At 28.3% G+C, this 25,181-nt stretch overlaps 3 protein-coding genes across 4 annotated transcripts in view; 2 read left to right on the plus strand and 1 right to left on the minus strand.

The window, feature by feature from the left end:
• The window catches only part of LOC142321934 (solute carrier family 35 member F5), a 48,598-nt gene extending 47,341 nt beyond the window's left edge, over window positions 1-1,257 (plus strand). The window contains exon 9 of the mRNA XM_075360463.1: window positions 833-1,257. Coding sequence (XP_075216578.1) covers window positions 833-902 — 70 coding nt within the window. The 3' untranslated portion in view covers window positions 903-1,257. The remainder of the gene's footprint in view (window positions 1-832) is intronic.
• Window positions 1,258-10,312: 9,055 nt separating this feature from the next.
• Window positions 10,313-11,110, minus strand: ND-ASHI (NADH:ubiquinone oxidoreductase subunit ASHI). Its single transcript, XM_075360464.1, has one exon. It carries the CDS (start codon window positions 10,998-11,000, stop codon window positions 10,485-10,487), a length of 516 nt encoding a protein of 171 aa, XP_075216579.1. The 5' UTR covers window positions 11,001-11,110; the 3' UTR covers window positions 10,313-10,484.
• A 355-nt stretch (window positions 11,111-11,465) lies between these two features.
• The window catches only part of Polr2E (DNA-directed RNA polymerases I, II, and III subunit Rpb5), a 45,249-nt gene continuing 31,533 nt past the window's right edge, over window positions 11,466-25,181 (plus strand). For both annotated transcript variants that reach the window (XM_075360465.1, XM_075360467.1), the window contains exons 1-2: window positions 11,466-11,654; window positions 23,995-24,083. In XM_075360465.1, the coding sequence (XP_075216580.1) occupies window positions 11,598-11,654; window positions 23,995-24,083 (146 nt within the window). In that variant the 5' untranslated portion in view covers window positions 11,466-11,597. The remainder of the gene's footprint in view (window positions 11,655-23,994; window positions 24,084-25,181) is intronic.

Raw genomic sequence — 25,181 nt, forward strand, 5'->3', positions numbered from 1 at the left:
ACAGTAATATGTCATGTTGATTCTTGTATACTTAATACAGAGTGAAGACATGTTATTTACTGTATGGTCTGGGAGTTTCATTTATAGTACAAATAACTATAACTGTGGAAGTAGCATTAACATTGATTCACTAAAATAACTTCTGATGATGTTGAATGACAACAGAATAGTAGTTATTCAATTTAAACAGTAATGTTTAATGAGATACCAGTTCCACAAAAATATTGGCGTATAGATATATAATTTTTTTTTTAATTTAGTAATTATAGTCAAAAGAACCAAATCATCATTCTTTTCTAATGCATCAAACTTTCGTTTATTGTGGAAGTATAACTCTCCTCTATTCCAAAACTAACAACTTTATTGTGAAAATGTAGCATTAGAATTGTATATAAACATTAACATAAAAGTATTTTGAAACCAGTAAAACCCAATTGGTATGAATGGTCATACAGCCAAAGCTTTTTGTGATCCAGAACTGGTGTTGCTCAAAGAAATGTTGGTTGGTTATAATACAACTATTTAAAAAATTACTTAAGAAAACCTAATTAAGAAATTAATTAAGTACTTAAGAAAACTAACTAAGAAACATAATCTAGTTAAGAAAAAATGCAGCAGGAACATCAGATAAAGAATAAAAATGTAACTTAAATGAAAAAAGAAGGGCTATTTAGCAGAATATTGTTAATAATATTATTTTATTGAACTGTTATCAGGCTTTACACAATGGTAATAACTGTATTTAGATTAATGGATAAAATAGTATTGAACATATTAATTAAATAATATTCATAATGTACGTATATAAGTAACCATCATGTTCTTGTTTCAGTATACCAGAATGTGAAGTTGAACAAACAGAATCGCTTATAGGAATTAATGATGGTGACCATGAAGCTTAAAGTTTTAATGAATGTTAGTCATAATTATTGTATTATACATTAAAATTAATTAATTATTGTTATTATTTTCTTAATTGTAGACAGCTTTATTTAATTGTCTGCAAAATGAGATGAGCTTTGATATTGAGGAAGAAGGAAAAATGAATATATACGTGTACATCAGTTTATAATTTCACCTCATAGTAGTATTTTAAATACTAATGAAGTTATATTATTATCGTATTAACTATACAGTATTTATTTGTATTCATTTTATATTTATTATTATTATATAAATGTATTAATTTTATATTTATTATTATTATTATATAAATGTATTTATTATACATGTTAAAAGTAAACTGTATATATACAATCTTTTTTTTTATAGTTGACTGAACTGGTTCTGCATAGAAAATTTATAATCCAGTCATTCCTCAAATTATGTAAAGGTCTCATAAGAAGGATTCTATATTAAGTTACTCCATTAAACACAGATTAATGTGCCTAATTAGTCATTCAAAAATCACCGTAGACGTGGTCCACAAATATTTATCATTAAATTTAGTTCATTGTGACAAATATTAAGCTGATGCATTGGTATTAATATGTAAGAATTTGTACTATATAAATCATACATACTACATATTTCAAACATTAGTGGTTCAATTAAAAATATTTTCACTTTTTGCTTAAGTGCCACTTTCTATACCTACTAAATGCCTACAGAATGTAGTTATCCAATCAGAAGAAAAGCAAAGCAATATACTCTTTCTTTGCATCATTTCTTTTTTGCAGAATCCTCATCCTGAGACACTAGAGATGTTGAATCATCATATTGTAAGGAATATTCCAAAACCCCTTTCTCAACATTTTCTATATTTTAATATGTTCAAAAAGGATGTAGCATGTATGATATTAAGCTAAATGGACTGGGCAATGACAGAAAGAGTTCAGACTAATTACTTTTAAGCCAGGTTCACTTTTCAGTCTACATTGTTTTTCTGTAGCTGTTAAACATTTCTCAGTAAGCAGCAGTTGCTTTTTTTTTGCCTATATTGTGTTTTCAAAAATGATATTTTATAAATTTATTCAACCATTTTAAATTTTATGGAATTTTAAAATAGAATTTTTGGGTATTATGATTTTTCTCATAAAATTTTGAGTTTTAAATGAGCAAAATATTGTTAATAGATACCTAAGAAAGAAATCCAAACTTTATTTTAGTTCTTTACTAATACTTTTTGTTTTTAAAGTATCTGTTAACTGTGTAAGAAAGAATCTTGTTTCATTGAAGCCTGAAAAGGTAATTTGTACTTTGTTTGTTACATTTGTTGCAAGTGAACTGGGTAAGGACAAACCCCAAGTTTAATGTGTACATTCCTTTTTTCCATTAACTACACAGAAATATTCTGAAATGAAACATTTTCTATGCTAGCAGTAATTGCAATATATTCAGTATGCACTACACAATGTTTCCACAATATACACTGCTAAAAAACAGATAGTTACATTAACCAGTAATTAACAATTTGAATGGTAAACAGTGAATTACAGATTCCAAAAATTGCCTTTGGTAAAATTGAGTCTGTGTAGAAAATATTTTGACCAACACTATTATGCACAAAACACAACCAGTACTAAGAAACAGGAGCTGAAAACTGTAGAAGTAGGTATAGCCTACAATTATGACAGTTGATTTATTGATAATTTTATGTGTAGTATTACATTAAAAGGCTAGTTATATTACTGTGTAACTAAATGATGAAAAGATAAACCCCTTTTATTATAAATCTTATATAAAAAAAGGTATAGCAAATGTAAATAAATGAAAAATCAGATCCTTTTATGTAATTTGAAATTACATTACCTGAGGGATGACCATATTGTTGCTTGGTTTTTTGTGATTATTATTGATTTAAAATATATTATCAGTTATAAATTCTAAACTAGATTAAATAGAAGAATTTGTTAAGATAATTGTTACTGATTTTTATATAAGTATGTGAAATGTATTACTGAAGGAATATATATTCTTATATTTTATTAAGTGAATTATAATTGACATAGACATCTAGAAAACTGTCACAAACAAATTATTATTTTTGATGTTAATGGTTGAATTTTCAATTGCTGAGCTATGTCATATATATATATTAAATAGTAATTAAATATTACTAATGCTAGTCTAAATTTATGAAACGCTAGTATTTTTTATCTCATTCAAAATGTGGGATCAAAGTTTATGTAAATATGTATGTATAAAACAAAAAAAAAATAATTTTAATCCACTGGAAACTTATCCATGGTGAATATAATTCAGTTTTTTATAGTAATCTGTGTAAATTTAAAGTAGTTTACCTGAAATTTTTAACCCTTGCCAGTTAAAAAGCTATTTTTTTTTTTGCATGAAATATTTATGGTTGTAAATATGGTAACATCACTTAGTTTAGACCGTTAGTATAAATTAATTAGTTTTGAATACATTTTAATAGTTATATATACATTATGAATGTAATATTGTGAAAAGTTTTGTTTTAAACTCAACTTTCTTCAAATATCAGAAAAATTAACTTTTTTTGCTGTGTTGTTTACTTTCATAGTAAAATTTTAGATCGTGTTGTCTCACATTGATTAAAAAGTAGAAAATTAAAAATAGAGATCTAGACCTTCTCTTCCTAAAAAAAAAAAAAAATGGTCTAAATTGTTCACAACGTTCCAGGATTTTCATTTCATAAGGAAGCTCTCACATTAATTCTGATCCCTCCAAACCTTGTAGATTTATACTTAGTAATCATCTGAAACCTAAATTTAATTGCTTGGCAGAGCCGACATTGTTTTTTTGTTCTAGCATAAGTTTGACTTTTCTACCATATAAAAATCAAAAGAACTGAAGGCATTTTCTGATCTCTGACAATATTGAACAAGAACCAAACTAAATAAAAATATTTATGACATTATAAATGAAAATTATATGAATTTCACTGCAAAATATTCAAATCAAACAGATGCCACTGTCTAAAATTAAGGGATTGAGGGCAAGTAATGTTATTTTAAAATTTGATTACTTCAATTAGTTTGATGTATGTTACATTAATTTTACTAAAGTTACAAAACATTTGCTCTTTAACAGTTGTGATTATAACCAGGCAAAATTTGTCAGAGTAAAAAATAAAAATGTCCCTGAATTCAGTCCCTGAAATATTAACTAAATATAATTTTATCTTGTATTCATAGGCCTGTACAGCTTCCTTACATTCTTAAATATAATTTATTTATATTAAAATATGCAGTTTTTAAATTTTCAGTCAACACCAACATACACTTATCAATCAATGGTGTTGTAACTGAAATAAATTGCTAGCTCTCTCTACCCCCCCGCCCCCCCAACTACAAGATATCAGTCACTGAAGGTGAATTGTTTTAACTGCCCAAAATATTTTAGTTATATCGGTAATGAAAGGGTGGAGTAGATAATCATCATTATAAACAAAGAATTTTTTATGATGTTTTAGTTTGTAATTAGTTCATGGAGAGGTACGTTAATTTTGTCTATATACTTTTGTCTGAATAATGATGATTATCCTATCCAACAGTATATACTTCTGAAGTGGAATGGAAGTGTTCATTGCAGATCATAGCTCTGAACTAGTGCATCTTGGCAGTGCTATATAAGGCTTGGCAGTGTTATCAGATATTTATAATATCTGATAACAATACAACTAGCCCGCAATGTGGTAACCAATTTTCAGCATAATCTCTTGATTATGTTTGATTGAGAGGTTGTCACCCCTCAACAAACTCTAGTGGCTTCTTTTATCATTCTAATTAAATTTTGTTGTTATAAACTTTACTATTCACAAGGTAACCCTTTTTAATATGAGATGCTGCAGTTATCTTCTAATTATAAATTATAGTTTATTTTGATTATATATGTAGTCCACATATCCCCAAATCTGGTAAGGTGTATTTTTTCACCTTGTTGGTTAATAGAAAGCACAAAATTCACTCTTATTTATTTGAATTTTATCTTTTGTTTTTAATCTAAAAAGAAAATATTAACTATATATAGTACGCCAAAATTTTCTGTAAATTTCATTGAACAATTGAGTGTGAATCGAATGAAATAGTTACAATAAATTGAGAGTTGGATTATAAAGTTCATGGAATGAACAGCTATAACCTGTCACATGAAACCAACTACTAGCCATTGAATGAACAGCTTTAACCGAGATCGACAAAAAATTCTGTAGAATGTACATTAAATTTAGTGTTGTTTAGCATGCATGCCAGTTACATGATGTCTGGACTGTCATTTTATTGTATTTAGAGTATTAAAAATGAGCTAACAGTAAAAGTTTAATAAGGCTGTTGAAAAATAATTTTTGTTTTATTCTGCTGCAGCACTACTTGATAATACAGTATATATGTATTTAATATTACTATTTTTAAATTAATCTCTTCATACCTTAGAAAATCTTAACTATAAATAATTGGTTTTTATTTATTTATACTTTATATATATATATATATATATATTTTTTTTTTTATATAGTCTTAGATAACTTAAATCATATACTGTGTACTTTTAAGTTACCTTAATTAGTCATTAGAAAAAATTTCAACAAAGAAATGAAGTACTTAAATTAACTTAGTGCAATAGATATTTCATAATTTTGTGATAAGTTTGCAACAGTAAATAAATTTATAATAGGCACTCGTGTTTTATCTTCAAAGTTCAATATTTGAAATATTGTGTTTATGTATTTATTACTGATCTTAATTTTAGTATACATATTTATGGAAATATAAAAGTTATATTATTAAATTTTGTGTCATTAAAATCCTGTATAGTTATGTACCTCAAATAAAAGGTCACTCTTAATAATAACATATCTTGAAATAACACATCCAATGCAGAATAATGTATAATAGGCAAACAACTAATCTGCAGCTGTTTTTGTGCACTTATGCATGTAGTTCAGGAACTATGACTTTTTTCTGTCTTAGGCTTCTTTCACATTCTTTAATTATAAAATACTATTACCTTACCAACCTTTCACCAAATTATTTTCCAGCATTATGATTGTACATTAGAAAAAAAATGTTTTAAAGTTAATTGGAAGAAATTGAGGTCTACTGTAAATTAAAATTTCAGGTTCGACATTTTAATAAAAAAAGAAGCAGTCATTTATAGTTCTAGAATTATGTGTATCACTTGTCTTTAACAGATGCAGAACTTCATCCATAGTATTAAGATTAAAAAGAGATTCTCCTGTAAGTAATATTTACCTCTGCACATACATGAAAACTGCTGTATTAAGAGTTTGGCAGATCACTGCAATAGCTTTACTTGTTTAATGAAAAATGCATCTTTAGACAAGTTTAAAGAAGGGAATCAGGTGATCTTTCATCTTTAAAATCATCCAGTTGAAGATATAAATTTGTACATACAGAAATACTTTCAATTTAATAATATATCGTTGAGGATTATTTGTTTTCTTATAAAATTGACATGAAATTTTTTGAAGTTAAGGTTTACGTTTTGTTTTACTGTCTGTTTGATATTGTGATCCTTTATATATTATTTTGTAATCAAATTAACAATTAATTTGAAACGTATGTATTTTTTATTTTTAAATAACGTGAACACTCGTGTAATTTTACAAGTCGTTAAATTTTATTAAAATTTAAATCAACACCTTTGTTGTGGGCTTCCTGATTAGATTTAGACCAGAACAGAAAGGCTTAACCAGAACTGGACATGCATTTATCCTTCTCTGCAAAACCCTCATGTAGGAAAAAGTCCTTGGAATAGTCTGCTTTGCTACATTGCAGATACTGGCAAGAATTGTGGCTGATCCATAATAAATGGAGTGGGGAGAGGGTTGCGGAAGGAAACAACCAATCAGATACCCAACAATTCTTTAAGGATATTTTAGGCTTAGTTAAGACCATCTCTTGAGTCAGATTATCTATTTATTAGTTGTGGTTAACTAAAGTAAAAAAACTTTCTTAGTGTTCTTGTTTTTTTTTTTTAATTGTTAATTAAATGAAAACTCTTTGAACTCTGATCCAATATAACTTTTTCATTCTCTCTCCATTTTTCTTCTTACCATTTCATGACATGAGTTAAATCAAGTAATACAAATGGCATAAAAAAAATAAATGATGTAGTTTTAAATGCATTGTACATTTTTTAAATGTAAATTTTAATAAAACAAATACTAAAAATTTTAAATGGATTAAAAGGTTTAGAGAAACTATATTTTCAAATGATGGTAATAATTTTCTTTTCTTTTCACTGTGGATATTATTTTAGTAATCAATCATTTGTACCATGCCTGCCATTGTTTTCATGCATGTATGGGAGTAAGTTTTTTTTTTAAATAGAATGGCAGCACCAATCTAACACAAGATAAATGAAGCAGTATTAATGGGTTTGCTCCTGAGCTGGTAAATTCAAAAACGTATATTTACAGAATTTCTCTCTGGTGTCTCCTAGAAAAACCATATATATAATAGTTATAATAATATAATATATATAATAGTTAATAATTTTGGCTGTGCTACTAAAATAAAAAAACCTATTTGGAAAATTATCTCAAATCAATTATGCATTATTTGCAAGTTTGTGATATTTATCTATGAACTGTTTTATTAAATTGTACTTTTTTTAGGTTATTTCCACTATGACTTTTATTATTACTTGAAAACCTATTATTTCTCCATAACCTTTGATTTTTAATTGCTCTGTCAAAATAAAGATTCTTTTAACTTCAACTAATAAAAAACTTGACTTATAAGCAAGGTAAATCCTCAAAAAATACTTGTTTCCATATTCTGCCTACAAACTCTGCTTTTATTTTTAATACATTTTATTACATTCCAGTAAATAAGAAGGTTTATTCTAGTCGCTGTTTAGTTTATTTAATGATTTAATAAAATATGATTACTTACTGATCATCTTATTATTTTTTTTATTCATTTTAATACACTTAACATCAGTTTAATGCCAAAATGAAAATTGTTGTAAAACTATAGCACTTATTGAAGTAAATTACATGTAAAAAAAAGTCCATATATATAAGAAATATAGCGAAGAAAATAGCTGTAATAAGCAATTGTATATAGTACTTTTAAGTAAATGTTAATTATTTAAAAACAATACAATTACAATGTCTACATCAATTTTTGTTAACCCTTAGTCAGTCCCCATTTGTTAATAAAATGTATGGAAAATTATTAAAAGCTTTAATGTAAAAAAACTATGTTTATTACATCACCTTGCTTAAATTTCTATTATATCTTTATTATTATTTAGGTACTTGTGCATTAATCAGGAGGCATATTACACAATTTTCTTAATTAAGTAATTTTAAAAAATATTTTTTTTAATTTTGTTAAAAATAATAATTTTATACGATATCATTCGTGTATACGGCCAGAAAAGAAATATTACTTTCAGTATTTCTCCAAACAGTGCATTTTTTGGAAATTTTTCCTGAAACTTGAATTCAGCCAGGTAGGATTCTAAGTGGTACCCAGGTGTTTTTTGTTTCTCCACTTAACTTATCTCCACATTCTTTCAATATGTTGAGTATGTCTTCCCATCTCAGGGTCAATAAAATTGTAACAATAGTTGACTTGTGTGTGTAACCAGCCACCTCCAATTCATCACATTGACAAAGCATCAACAATCTGATACAATGATCAATCCCACTTCAAATCTTTCTTTAATAATTCCCAGCAGTGTTTTTGCATAATGAACACATGGTATTTTAGCATCATGTAAACAGATTTTCATCAATCTCCATGACTGCACCATATTACTATCTACTTTGCCCATTGCAAATTGATCTACAATAAGCACATATTTCTCTTAACATATTCCAGTCGACAGCAGTACATTGACTTATGTTCAATTGTCGATTGCAGAAGTCTACTGAAATCAGTTCCTCACACCAACAATAATGGACTGTATAACAGTAACTATCAGAAGCTTACTACCCACCAGCAAATCGCATAGTTTTGTTGTAAGTTCTTTTGTTACATTTGCACTTCACACCATCACTGAAATATAATTTCGTGTTATGATCCTGTCTGCATTTTTGGGAATGTAAACACTACTCCATATTCCTGTAACAACTAATATTCCATCTTGTTACAATGGAAGGAAACCCGGACCGCAACAACGAAAACACGACAGCTAAATGAACAAAGAAATAAAGTAACGTCATTACAGTGGGCACAATAGAAATAGTGCGTAATAATAATATATAACAGCTTATGTGTATGTAAAAAAAAGTACTGTTATTTAGTTTGTTACAAAAAATTGGTAATGTGCTGGATATATTACTTATGTTACGCTTCTTAGTTATATTGTTTTCAATCCAGTTTAGATTTTAACACTGGGACAGTAGCTATAAAATTTAGAACAGTGGGTTTTTTAATTCACTCTGTTTCAAATTAATTGATACAAGTTGTACATTCAGAAAAATTATTCAGCATTATAAAAAATGACAAATTTAGTTGTGTAAGTGTACCACTAACAATTGAGAAATTTGTCTAAACTACATGTAATTTAGTGTATACTAAGTTTACTAAACTGCCAATGTATAATTCTAAAGTATGAAAATAGTTACTAAACTTTTTACACTTGGTTTTACTAAACTTTTTACAATTATAATTGCAAATTACAATCTGTAATTAATTACAAAAATGTGTAATAAATAATTACAATCTGTAATTAATTACAAATTACAATATTTGTAATCAATATTTTTGAATGGTTCAGCCTACACTTTTATAAAACAATAAAAATCATGACTCGCTTTATGAAAAGAACATAGCCTGAAATATGCTTCCAGGTTTTATTTCAAGATAAACTTTTACATTAATTAATGATAAATTTACTATAATTATATTTATAGCCAATTATCAGCATCTACCTCATACATGTTTCACAATGTAAATTATTGATTTGCAAAATTGATTTTGATGTGTAGTATCTGTATGCATTTCTAACATATATAGGTGAATGTGAATTCGATTGTGCATCACAATGTGACTTTTAAAGCTATATTAATATTTTTGTTTAGAAAGTGGCTAATGTATTTACCCCATAATAAATATCTGTTGACCAACACTACAAATTTACAGTCATCATGGTACCTGGATATCAGATTCTGGAAAATGTTTGTCTGAATAGTGTTCAAGTATTACTGCAGCCTGTCCCTTACTACAGATAGTCCAATAAAGAACATGTGTTTTTGTCAAATTTGCTGTTTTATTAAAAATTCATAGGATTTACTTTTTTAAAAAATTGAGAGAGAACCAATTGAAGCAACTGTTTTGTTTAATAACGAAAGATTTAAAAAAGTTATGCAAGATTTTTTAAACAGCATTAAATATAATTAAAACATATAATATAAACAAAACTTGAAACAAAGATGTATTTGTTACACAGATTACTTACAGATTGTTACTTTATTTATATCTAGTAAATGTAACATTCATTTCATACGTCAAATATGAAATTTGCAAAGAATAAGAATTTTTACAATAACTTTTACAAATCTAGACAACTAACACACCTTGCACCTAATCGACAGGATCATAGCTATAGTGAATCACTCCTTCTTTTGGCATTTGCCTTGCAGTAACCGGAAGAAAGATTTGTATAGGAAGAAAAGGTAACACGGCTATAAACGATACACCTCCAACAATCCACAAAAACATAACTATCTTAGAATATCGTAACTTCTTATCCAGAAGCGAGTCGACTCTGTCTTCAATATAGTAAATTGATCTGTTATGCATAGGTTCACCGTAATTTTTTCGTTCTCTAACATAATCCCAAGGATAATAAATATCCTTATTTACTGCTGAAATATCCGGTAATTTTGGATAATCACCATAAGAGTGAATTGAAGTACCTTCAGGAAAAGGCTCATATTCCTCAGGAAGCAGATTGTATTTTTTTGCAGCGGCATCTCGCTGCTCTTTAGTTTCTGGATACGGCCCTGGCATCCAATCCTTGTTCCAATGGCCAGCACTCCTTACTTGACACAACAACCGAATATTTGGCAAAATTCTCGTCAATATTACTGAACTCATTTTCTCGATCGTACAAAACAAAACTCTTAAAATAAAAAATATTTTGAAGGTTAAGTTATACGGCCCACAACGTATGACCTTTGACAACCTATAGCCTTTTGTTGTCTGTGAAGTACTGCCAATCTTATTATTTGACTAACAATACAAATTTTTTACATTTAGGAATTTATTACAAATGATAGCATACAATTATTTAGTTTTCATTTTGGTAAAAAGTTTTTAAAAAGGGTAGAAAATTTGTTATCTTTAAAAATGGAGACGTTATGATTACATTAGGAGTGAAATGTAAAATAGTTTTTATAATGATTTAGTTTTTGTACGGCATATACAATGCTAACAGAATTTTTTATTCTATTGTGTTCATAAGTATTACAAAAATTTAATGAAACAAAACAAAAATAATTATTTATTATTGAATAGAATTCCTTATATTACATCACTTTTCTAAAATGTCTATATCCCAACTATCTTTTTCCATTCAACTTTGGGATACTACTAGCGGCATTAGAGAACGTACTGTTTACAGGCTTGAAGTCTACTTAAGTTTCCAATAATTTGTTTTGTTAAGTGTGTACTTAAGACTCGTGCTAGCGTAAAATGGATGATGAAGCTGAAACATACAAATTATGGAGAATTAGGAAGACAGTTATGCAAGTAAGACTAAGCAGTATTGCTAAATATTTTTGCATGGTCGGTGTCAACGCAACAGTTGTAACATTTTAAGATATATTTCTTCAAAGAAAATTTGTATCCTTTTGTGCTGCTCTACAGTCCGTACATGAGTACTTAACTGATCCCAGAAATTTAGAGTTAAAAGCGGATAAAAACTTGCTGAAATTCAAATTGTTTGTTGTTTGCTGTTCTCTTATATACGTAACATAACCTGTTTAAATTTGTTGTATTCTACTTAATATTTTTTTTATTTATCTAGATTTGTTAATAAAAACGTTCCTAACCATTTAAAAAAATCTGATTAATAAGCATCATCATTAACAGGAACAGGAAAATTAGTAAAGGTAAATAAAAACAGTAAAATATAAAATAAAGAAATTGACAGTAAAAATTACGAATACTTAATTTCTGTGACCACTCGGTCTTCAAGAGGTTTTTAGGCTAAACAAGACTTCACCTCTTTAGTGTTTACAAATTATTTCAACTGTTACAATTTTGTTAAGCTCTTTTTAAATTTAATAAATCCATTTTAATTTTGATATTCCTAGTAGTTTAGTTTTTAACTTTCATCCTATTCCTTTTTTTCTACTCTTACCAAACTGTCTTGCAAACTTCTCGGCTTCAAACCACTAAAGTCTCATTTTTTGCAACTTGCAACTTTTTTTTTCATTAATGATTAACATTATGAAGTGTTCAGTATTTTTACTTCCTTGTAAGAAGTAAAGGAAGTGTTGTGATTGCGAAAAATGTCTGTTTTTTAAATTTCATCGGAAATATCGTACGTATATATCTCGCATAACTCAAAAACGATTAGGATGTTGAAATTTTGGATTTAGGATTGTTGTAACATCTAATTGTGCACCTCCTCTTCTGATTATAAGCGGCTGGATCAAAAAAGCCCAAAACCCCCAAAAAATTGATTTTTGACTTATTTTTAACTGCACTAATAAGCTAAAGTAATAAGCACTCGTTGAGAGATTTTCAACGATATGTCATGTGGTACTTATTTTCATTGGTTATAGAGTTATAGCCAAATAAAGTTTTAATTAATGAAATATTTGGATCAAGAGTTCATTGGTTCAAATCAGACTTCATCTCTTTTTTTTTTTAAATTTAAATACATTGATTTATTAATAATTATTAACCTCAGATTGTAAAAAAAAAAATTTACAATAAATAATAATTCAATAATAATAAATATGAAAAATATTAGAAGTTATTAATAAAATAAAATTGTATGTAGTTAATAAGCATGCAAGGATGTGGTGCCCACATCAGATTTTTTTCCATCAACACTACGTTAACAAATAGTAAAATTATCAATTTGCAATATTTGCTCTTTCCACTTTCTTACTGTCTACATACTTTAATATTAGATAAAATTTGAGAGATCTTCATCCCCTTGTCTGACCCCAGATTAGACTTTAAAACAACATTACAAATCTCAGATAGCTTATTTTGTTTACATTGACTTAAAACACACACTAAACGGTTTAATAATATTTTCTAGAATATCAAAATTTCTTTGTAGACACACAGTTAATTTCACATAATATTGTCAGATTCTCATTTTTTTACTAACTGTTGGTCCCATTACCCTCTCATGGTGCTTTGCCTTTTTAAGATCTAAAATTGCTCTTGTTATATTAATAGTGCTGCCTCACCTATTTACTGTTTAATTATTGCTATTAAGAAGTTCCTGAACATGTTTCTCCCTATCTTAACAAAATTTGGTCAGCAGCTATTGCTTGATTTATTTCTTAGACTTAAGGTTTTTGTAAACCCATTTTTCAATCTAAAAGTAATTTTTTTAAATTCTTGTGATTGGTTTTCTTATATTTTGAGCTACTGTCTCAAACTTTAGATGATGTATTTTCTTCCTACTTAACTGATTACAAAATCGGTTTCTCTATTTATTTTATCTAGTATTTGTTCTTTATTTGGTGCCACTAATTTCCTTACAATAAGGGTTTTCTGATTTATATATATTTTTAATTTTAATTTAGATTTTTTGGTGGGTAGTTTTTAGAATTTAGCATGGAATATTCCATTTTAATTCAACAAATGATCAGTGTATCACTATTTTGATACTTACATATTAACGCCACTGCAGCTACAGCTTTATTTAAAAACAAAGTAGACAATCGGATTTCGGTGGAAAATGGGTCGATATAGAGTTTAACATAGATTCAAAACAGTCTCTTTATTAATTTTAATAAATGGTTATTTATATTTTATTTATATTATAAATATAATTTAACCAAACTTAACCTATGCTCGCTAACCTTGACTAATTAACAGGAGTGTTTTGATTGTTTAAATAATAAATAATTGCAATAATTACTGAATTTATTAAAAAATGGCGGTATTAATTAGTCAAGGTTAGCGAGCTAAGCGAGCGTAGGTTAAGTTTGGTTAAATTATATTTATAAATATAAATAACCATTTATTAAAATTAATAAAGAAACTGTTCATTTTCCACCGAAATCCGATTAACTACTTTGATTTTAAATAAAGCTGCGGTGGCGTTAATACGTAAGTACCCTATTTTTTATTTTGATGATATCTGGTATGTGATAACTACCCACTTTGTAGTGGCCAAAAAATATTTTTCCATATTTTTAAAAAACTTTCCTTGAGTAATTGACTATTTTCTAATTCACCAACAGGTAAAAATTTTTATCACTTTTTCCCTGAGCTGTAGCATTCTTATTTTACATCATCCAGAGGTCAAAAAGGGCTTTATGGAAAGAATAAAGATGGAACTTCATCTTAGTGTACTCAAAATTCATTTTGTTGAATGACCAAATCTTGTAAAGTTTTCCTGAAGTTACATTTACAAATTATTTTTTTTTTCAAAATTTTAGCCCAAAATAAATAATGAAAGACTTAGGGTAAGAAGCCTGTTTTTTTACATTTTAACTCTTATGTACTAGTAGTACTTATAAAAAAAATTGGGCTGTTACTGAGTGTCCTTCATTAAAAAAAAATGGCCGCCAAATTGTAAGATTTTGAAGATGTCTCATTTTTGGGCCCAAAAAACCACATCTGGGACAGGTGGTAAAAATCCAAAATGTTTACAGCAGTAAGTGCTTTTTATGTACTTTAAAATTGTATAAAATTTATTTTGTTACTCAAAGGGGTTGACGAGTAACAAAGCCAATAGAACCACTAAAAACACCGTTCCTTCTAACCATAAATAATGTATCCAAAAATACTGATGTTATGTATTTTTTTCAGATTATAAAAATTACAATTAAACTCAGAATAAATAAATTAATAAATAGCCAATTACAAAATGATAAACAATTCAAATACATTAGCAAGTTGTTAAAATCACTTTTACCTTATTTTGCTCCTGCTAATGGAAGTTATGAATAAATCTTGCACTTTTTGATGACAAACTTAACTAACATAACTTTAGTGCTCCTGCCATTTTTGATTGAGTAGAACTGATAAGCCCTCATTCATCTTTGATGTAATCTGTCCTCTTCCAGTAGTTGATAGAAAAAGCTCTGAAGCGTGAGAATCTTAAAAATATTTTCCAGTTGAACTTTGTTTGATTAACCCTCAGTGATTTCTTAAATGAAGTACCAGAACCCTGCGGATAGAAAAAGTGTATTCAATATTTCTCTTCATTTTCATGTATTTTGACTTAAGTGACCCAACCACCACTTGCCTTCGTATACACAGCAGACATAATTTTTACCTTTTGGCTTTGATAAACATATAAAGCAATCAGGAACATTAATGTCCTTGTGTACTGATACTAATGTAAATGTTTCTGATTCTGAGGGTCCCCCAGACTTTCAGAATGCATTTCTGACTTGTTGGAACATAACTGTGAAAGATTCTTGTTTCTGAGGCTGTTGTGATTACCTGATAACAAGAACTGAGGTATTCTTCAGTCTCTTGAATATCCTTATTAGAGCAAAAAATAGAAGTTATATTTCTAATATTGTCTTTGCAATAATTGTACATTTCAGTAGGTGATTGTTGACTGTCCTTTAAAGGCATGCTTTAGTCACCGTCCATTTTATAGTTCCGCCAACACCATCACATAGTCCTTTTCCATGGTTTGCGGAAAAAAAATGCCAATTTCAAAATCTTGATGGTAGCACAAATTTATGAAAAATGTTTTTTTTGTTTTTATGCTGGGCATCAGAAAAATTAAAAAATTGTTTAACTTGTGGTAACAGTGTTTTTTCTTTACTTATAACTTGCTTTTGGAAGCAGAAGAATGGTGTAGTATTTTGCTTCAAGTACTCACTAATTACACAGTAGTGTAATTAGTTCTTCTTTTTTTAAATATATGAGAAACGGATGTACTGTGGCATAAGTTTTTGACCAGTGATATGACTGAACTTCATCCTGTATCACAAAAGGAAAATTTTGAGAGAAGTTTCCCATTACAATGCATTCACTCTCCAACAAGTTTTCCCTTTTAATGTTGATAGCTTGTTTCTTTGCAACAAAATGATGCCTTTTTAGATGATTTAAATTTTCAGTAAGTTTATCTAAGTACTCTTGAATGGAAGAATTTGAGTACTTAGTTCACAATGGTCAACAGAAATCCACTCCAAAATCATTCCAGCTCTCTTGCAGTAATCTGAGCACTTATTTAGTATCTGGACATTCTTCACACTGTGACAGCATGCACGTTTCATTTTCTACATCACATACCACGGTTGAAAGGAGAATTTTAAAATCAAATTTCATTTTTAGACCAGATAACATGAGTTTTACATTTTGGTGGGTGATAAACAACAGAGTGAGTACCTGACCCACCAGCTAGAACACAAAATTTAGGTATAAATCAGCAAATTTTGAAAAAAACAATTTTTAAATTATGTTTTTCTTTGAAGGCTGTGAACAATTCTTTTAAGTTACATAAGATAAGCCTTTTTTTGAATTTTAATTTTCTTCCCGTCAGTTTGTCATACAGAGACACAATCCTTCTTGTCTGGCATCGTTCGGCTGTGCTCATCATTCTGGTAAAAATCTTTGACACATTAATAACATTTTCATCAATTATGTGACTGGGTTTCTTTTTGCTTATTTCTGGCAAAATTACACTTGTTTTAAGGAATTGTTTGGATTGATGGGCTAAATACTGATAACACGAAACTCATTTTGAATTATTTTAATGCTCCAGCTACTTGGTAATAAACTTAAAATATTAATGTTTTCCAGAGTTGATGTAACTGTTTTCATTTTGTCCTTTATTTTAATGATAATTTTTCATATTCCCTACCTATTTTAGCATAATTTTGTGGTACTAAACTGGTTTCTTCTGTAGAAATATTTAAATCAAAGGAACCATTTAATTTACTGGTAACTGAATTGGCTATTTTTATAACTATTTTTTAAAATTGGTTCCTTTGCATTGCTCGATCATTTTTGAACTTTAACTGGAGGAATGCCAAGTGCTGAACAAGCTTTATTCACAGACTGACTATAACACATTGAGGCTCAAATATATCTTTATATTCCGGTTCGCTTTCTGTATCATCTTATGGTTTTCATATTTTGTTTAAGCATTTTGTACCCAGTGCTCTGCCTGGAATTAATTTTAAATTTGGATTGCTTGTTGAAAGTGTCAAAGATGAGCACTTTGATTATGTAACAAAATGAATTTTCGTCTTTACTCTTTACAAAAAGGCCCTTTTTGACCTCTATATGATGTAAAATAATAATGCTACAGCTCATGGAAAAGCGATGAAAACAGCTGTTTCTACCTGCTGGCAAGTTAAAAAATAGTCTATTACTCAAGAAAAACATTTTTTTTTTAAATATTTAAAAGTATTTTTGGCCACTACAATTTGGGTAGTTATCATATTCCAAATACCATAAAAATCAACGATATTGATTCAATAAATTTTTTGAAAATTTGTTGAATTAAAATGAAATAATACCCCACATCTGTTTATTATAAAAATAACATAGTTGTGCTATATTTCATTTTAAAACTCTAGGACTTTCATTTGATATGCAACTCAACCAAGATTTAAAAAATAAGGTTTATTTCAACTATTTCAAAGTTTTAATTTTTGAAATTCTCTTTTGATTATTAAAAAAAGTGTTGTCTTCAGAAATGACTAGTTCATAGAGAAGTAATGCTTTTAAAATAATATGGCATGTAGGCAACGAATGTGAGTGCCATGTAGCCCAGGTTATATTTGATGTATATTGTGTCAGCTGCATGTTTACAGGTACGTTTTGGCTACATTTAAAAATGAACAATTTTTTTAAAAGAAATATTAGATAAAAATTAACTGAGAAAGTATTGCTATTTTTTACTGTTAACTATTTTAAATTATATACACACTTTTCTTATGAAAATGTTAAATAGCCATTTAATTTAATTATTTATAGATATTTAAATTTTTTTATGTTTAAAGCATGGTAATTCCGGTCAATTTTGTTCGTACTTTAATGTATTATAGTAAATATGCTTAGGATCAGGAAACAAGATCTAAATGTCAGAAATCCATCCAAGATCAAAGTCTTCTTACATTATAAATACTGTAGTCAATTAGCTATCAGTTTTGTGTGTTATCAATACATGTTCAGATGCTAATCCTTTCTGTGGTGAGAAGCTAGAGTTAAGGTTAGAGATAATTTTCAAGTATGGCAATACTTAACACCATCTCATAGGATATTTGGTGAAATTTATGTTTAAATAGAAATATAATCACTACAGAGAAGGAGAGAGAGATTGCATCATATGTTCTGTGCTATTAGTCATGTGTATGCCAAATTAATCACCTTACAAAACATGCTTTGAGTCAACTTCATTGTCTGACTCAGGAGCCCTATTTGCAGTCAATATAAATATCATTTTACAATATATGTAAGTATGCAAAATTTGTTTTATACATATGTGAAGGAAGGTTTTACTGGATGGTGTGTTCTGTTAAATTTTGTAAAACCTTTCTAAGGAAACAGAAAATTCTAAACCTGATAAGCTGAGGAATGTAAGTGTCTGGATGTGCTCTTTGACTTAGAAAAATCTATAAATGGGAATTGAAATATTTAACAGATGTAGTACAACAATTGAAAAAATAACAAAGAATCTGAAACTACCCAGCAAACTAAATATCATGCTATTCAATGCCAGGAGGTAGTGGGATGATAGTATTTATATAGATTTTGTTACACCTTTTTAGAACCTTTAACAAGAAAAAACTTACTTAAGTTCTTATGTAAATAACAAAACTTGTAAAGTTAGTGATGCGTAAATAACATTTATTGGACTACATAATTTGGAGGAAGAAAATTTCATTAAGCATGCAAGATGAGTTTGATGAAATGATTACACAATTAATACAATTTTTTTTCAATCTTCAAGTAGAAAAGTTTTCAAAAACAAGTTTGGTGTGATGAATATATGGACAGAGCTGTAAGAAAATTACACAATAGGTATTCTGTCTACTCCAAATGGCAGGGAAGACTTTTAGATGCAACTACAGCCAATGCATTTCATATCCCTACATAAAATCATATCCAGAAAATCAATTACTTTTAGTTTTTATGATTTGCTTTTTCAGAAATTTGGAGATAAAATGATTGACAATCTACATAACTTTATAAAACATAGATAGATGTATATTGAAATGGTTTTAAAATAAATATATATCTTCAAGAGTTGTAAAAGTTAAAAACCCATTCTTTATTGTAATATGCAAAAGGAATTTTATATTAATACAAAAATATACTTTTTTGGTAAAAGAAGATTAATTGTAACTGCAAAAAGTTATTCTTTTGTTCTTCAGGAGAAAGTTAATTCCTACCACTGGACAATGGTCAGGCCACACTTCATCATTTTATACTGTTGTGTTGAAGAAGGTAAAATTAAGCATTTACTTTTAAATGTTTGAAACAACATTTTAGCATACAATTCATTCAAAATGCTCTGATTTTAGATTTGAAAGAAGATATTCCTAACTGTGAAATATTTTTATTTTAGGATAGTTGTTCAGCTTATTATAAAACAGAAAGAACTTTTTGAACATTTGTTCAAGATTAAAAATGATTCTTAGTGAGTGGCTTTTTTTGCAACTTCTAATGGCAAGAGTGCCTGCATTGGTCTTTAGGATTTTTAAAAAGATGGCAAGAGAAACAAGTCTGTAATAACCTTATAAAAACAAATAATGATGCCGTGGTATTTACTTGATTTTGTAAAAGAGAACATCCAAGGTAGCTATTTTTAAATATTGCATAACTGAGACATATAGTGGAATGAGTATCATTTGGCCAGATAAAAAGAATGAATACTAAACTTTTCTTTTTCTGAGTATTGAAAAATCAGCTTATAATAATCTGTGGTTTGACTTCAGAATTGGAATAAATTGGATCTGAATTTTCCACACTTAAAAACAATGATTCTTAATGACTTCCTTGAATTTCAGCTTGATGGCTTTCTGTCTTAATACAGGAAGAAATGATGAAGAGAAAAAACCAAAAGATTGTAAATGACGATATCAATATTAATTTGTGTGTGTTAATTTGTCTGTGAGAATCTTATTGTATACATAATGTATATGGTGTTGATTTCTATTGTCTCATTAAGTTTTAACAGAGCTAAGGATATTTTCATAGGATGATATTATTTTAACTAAAAAGAGACTTCTAGAGAAAAATAGGGAGCTAATAAAAGGTATTTTTAAGGAATTTGTTCAGCTTTTAAATTAAACTAATTGAAGTCATATTGGCTGATTACACAATTATATGTACATTATTACCATTTAAAAATTATTTTCATATTACCACCATGTTTCTTTAACATAAAGATTAGTATCTAACAGTACATTTAAGATTAACATACATTGTTTTAAGAAAAAAGTTGAAAGGGCTGGTGTTGAGCTTTTCAAAAACAAAGAGTTTGAAAGAGGTTCAAAATATTGTATTTTTTATAATCTTTTTATCAAATGAAAGCTTTTAAAATGAAATATAACAGAGTTATGTGTGTTTTTCCAATCAAAAATTATATATTTTACATGATTTGAAGGTTTTGAAAAAAATTAATATTTTAATGTGTTTTGTAGTTACAACTTATAAATAAAAATAATTCAAATTTGAGACCTGACAATATTTTAAAGCTCTTTAATAGGTGATTTAATATAGAATTTAAATTCTGTTTTGTTTTGAATCTTTGTCTTATTTTTACCCACACTATAAAGTGCAGGGTCTTCAACTTAAAAGAGGCCCCATCACTTAATTTAGTCTATAAATAATAGTTTATTGGCAAACACATAATAATTTACAGATGATGAAAATGATGTCCATCTACTTCTATGCACTTGTCAACACATTTGCCTCTTCCTGATTACTCTTGTTAGCTGTACCCGGTCTTATTTCCTGGATGTCATTGTTAGTTTGTCTTCAATTCCTTCAGGGTGTGTGGATTGCTCCTATAAACAGTTTTTTTTAAGTAACTCCACAGATAAGTCTGGTTTAGTCAAATCTTGGCAGCCACAGTTCTCTAGAAATGATTCTTCCTCTGAAAAAATCCTGAAGCATCTCTATTTTAGACCGAGTTGTGTGGCAAATGGAGCTGTTCTGTTGCAACCAGCAGTCATGATCATCCATTTGCAGTAAGGTTTTGTGAACTGTTGAATAATTTCTTGTAGATTGCAGCATTTTGTTTTTAGGGTTTCTATTATGTCACCTTGAAACCACTCATTTTATGGGTTTCGGGGAGATTTAAAGAATATATGCAGGTTTTCAGTACCCCAGGTCTGGTAGTACTGACTACCTACCCACCAAGATGAAACCATGCTTCATCTGTGAAAAACACTTTATCTAAAATGCCATTGTTGCTTCTAATCAAGTCCTTCCAACTATTGATAATAGTGAACCCTGTTAGTATAATAAGCATTTGTTAGTCATGGAATACCTCCATTCGATACAGATAACATTTCTGGATTCTTCTTATTGCAGTGCGATCTGAACCTAGTGAAATGCTCTTTTCCTAGCTTAGTCTCTAAAGATTTATGATGAGATCTTGTAACTGCCACTTTGATGTCCTGTACCACTGCATTGTTTAAACTGACCTTTATTGGGCATGTTTCTGGTCTAACAACGAACTTCTTTAATTAATTTTTTTAATTAACTTCTTATTAATATTTTTCACTGGTGCTTCTTTTTCAAATTTTTCCCTGAACTTTCACAGACACATAACATGAGATTTTGTTTCTAAATAAGTTTCCGTCATGAATACCCATTCTTCGTCAGTTAACCGCATCTTAACAAACGACACATGGCTACACAACCTTGTTCAAAAGCCAATGATTGACACAGACTGGCAATACTTAAACATGCAGGCAATAAAAGGCCCTCCTTACTCCAACTCCAGACATACTAACATCTTCCATATTATTTTATTGATCTAACACCAATAAAACTACCGAGTGATGGGGGCCTCCTTTAAGTTGAACATCCTCTATGTTCCAAGTACAGTAGGTATGAATATCTATTATGTTGCGTTTGTCAATTTGTACATGATGTATGTAATTGATTATGTACCCCTTTGATGAATTCTGTTTCCTTAAAAGAATATATTGGAGACATATTCTTGGATATGGTATCCATACTGCCTGCAAAACAATCATATAATTTTTATTTATTATCTTATGTAGACAGCCTTCTAGTGTAACTTCTCTTCCCATATTCTTTTCCTACTTTTCCGCAAACTCTTAATTTAACAGGTTTAGAAATATCACTGAAAATAATTTTGAGTCATATTTTTTGCAGTAATTTCCTGAAAAGGAAAATTTGATACATATACAGAAATTAGTCAGATAGCTGAAACCTTTCTAGTGAATAAAGAATAAATTACTTTGTACAAGTACAAATAGTATCGCTGAAATAATGTATTTATTACAGCAAAACCTGTTACAATAATGTGCTTTTCATTTTCATTTCCACTGTGAGATATGTACCTTGTGATCATCTGAGATACTTCCTCTCTTCAATCCAAATACCTTCTTCATTGCAGCAATATCTATTTGATAAATCCATAATTCGCCTAAGATTTTGCCCATTTCTCACTTACAGAATCATTCATTTCTCATATTAGGAAATAATACCACAATCATTGATGTAATGTTTGTGGTCAGTAAATTAAAATTTAGTCGTAGGAACACATTTCTTTAAAATGACTATGTCATTTGTGTCAATGTGTAATTTCTTTCACATTGACTGTATAAATCCAATATTCACATTTTAAATAAACTAAATGTTTTTATAGTAACAGGTGATAGTCACCTGTACTCTTTTAAGAAGAGCTTTGTACTCTTGTAGTTGAATCAGTAAAATATTGGTAAGTTTAACATTACAATCATAAAATTTTTATCAGGAGTTTTGATTTAAAGTGGATTAATTCAATGGAATTCCAGGACTGATTACGTAAATCATATCTGTTAAGTTAGTAAATACACTTGTATTTCTTAAATTTCAGGGTGGTTAATTTAAGTGAAAATGCACATTATTTGTCCATATTTTAAAAATTCATGACTTAGGTTAGTCACATATCAAAGTTGGAATTTTTACTGTACTTTGCTCTTATATTGATGTATATTATGTGCAAAAATTTGATTTTTATCCCTATTCACATCAGAAATATCAAGCTCCAAACTTCCAAAAAGTATAAAAATTGTAATTTTCAAAAATTCATTAAAAAAGTCATAAATGTTATTACTGTAGCTGTGGTGTGTGTGTGTGTTACTATATATAACAATAATTAAAAATTAAACTGGTAATTCACATCTTCATTGCAAATTTAAGTTGTAAAAAGTGGAATTTGTTGAATTTTAATTTCAAACTTTGAAGATCATTTTCATTGATTAGTCTTATTAGACCTAACGTAAAAGACCTAAATTAATGAGGAGAATTTGATGAATAATTGTATATGTGCAATTTTTTTACATAATCTAGTTCAAAGATATTAAGTGCAGACAAATGTCTGCAAAGTCAAAAATTAGCACATGCTGCAAAAAAAAAATGGCTGCTATTCACAAAATAAAAAAAGCTGAATGGAAATAAAAAATACCTATTTTAAACTGCCAGTGTATATGGAAATGACATTTTAAAAAAATTAAAATTGTCAAGCGACCCTCATTGGATGACTTCATATGGAATGATTCCATCTTAGATGTAAGTAGCATTGGATAAATAGCCAGAAACCAGACAACCTAGAAATGACCCTCTGAAAAAAGGATAAGAAAAATTTAATGTTCAATATGTATGTACATGTACATACTTAATATATTTATATAATTTACTTATTTTACCATTCATTCTAGATTTTATTTCTTTTCAGCTTTGCCATGACAGAGGTTATTTAGTTACCCAGGATGAATTGGACCAGGTTCTTGATGCTTTTAAAGAACAGTTTGGTGATAAACCTAGGTAAATACTATTAATTATATTATATTATTTTAAATATAGTTTTGTGTTATTGTAAAAATAAAAAATTAAAATTAGGCCTTCAAACAGTATTGATTTTAGTTTTACTTTAACAATTTAGATTACATTAAAGGCAGTTTACATAGTATTGTTAATTTTGGAAATTCATCTATTCTGTTTCCTGTGCTGTCCCTTTCCATTCATAATTGGAAAACTAGTTGTATTTTCCAAGGAAATATATTCTTCATTCTTTTTTATTTTTATTCAGTACAATAGCATCCTGTGAGTAAAATATTCCAGAGTAAAATAGTGTCCTTCATTAGATATCCGGATGGGAACTGAAGAGGAATTCATTAGAAAATATAAGAATTACAAGATAATTTAAGTTTGGGGTATAAAATGACAGAAGTTTTTGTGGCTTGATGCCACATAAGCTTGTGCATGGGCACAACTACCAGATGAAAGACTGAGGCACTGTCATCCACCATGGAGATTGGAGTTTAAATAATAATAATTTTTCTAAAGCAGAAGTTTGATATATAACATTATATATAATTAAAATTGATAAAAAACCAAATTAGGCTTTCAGAATTTTATATTCAGTATAAACTTATTACAAATTATAAAAGAAGAACACAAGGATGAAGCCAAGAAATACAGAAAGATATCATACTATACAGTAGTAATGGTTTTGAAAACCAAATTATGGATTGTATAACATTCAGGAGCAGAAATCCTTCCTCATCACAATTTAAAAATGATGAGGAATTACCTTTGCATTAAAAATTTAAGCAAAAACAGACAGGATACAAGCAAAATAAAACAGAATAATGTGAAGGTAAAATTTTTACAAACTACAGTTTCAAGTGTAAAAATTAGTACAATTGTATATTAAGTGTTATTTGAGGCAGAAGCCAAAGTGATTAACTCCACATCAGATTGAACTGAGAAAAAAGGCACTAAAGTTAATGAACTCCAGCTAATTCTGGCTACTTTTATTAATCTGTAACTGTTGAAAAATATGTTAAATAGAAATGTGAAAAATGTTTTATATTCAATTTAAACAAATTTTACTGTAATTCTCTTTAAAAATCTGCAAAT

The sequence above is a fragment of the Lycorma delicatula genome, chromosome 3, assembly GCF_047948215.1.
Source record: "Lycorma delicatula isolate Av1 chromosome 3, ASM4794821v1, whole genome shotgun sequence".
In the NCBI taxonomy this organism is placed as follows: Eukaryota; Metazoa; Arthropoda; class Insecta; order Hemiptera; family Fulgoridae; genus Lycorma; species Lycorma delicatula.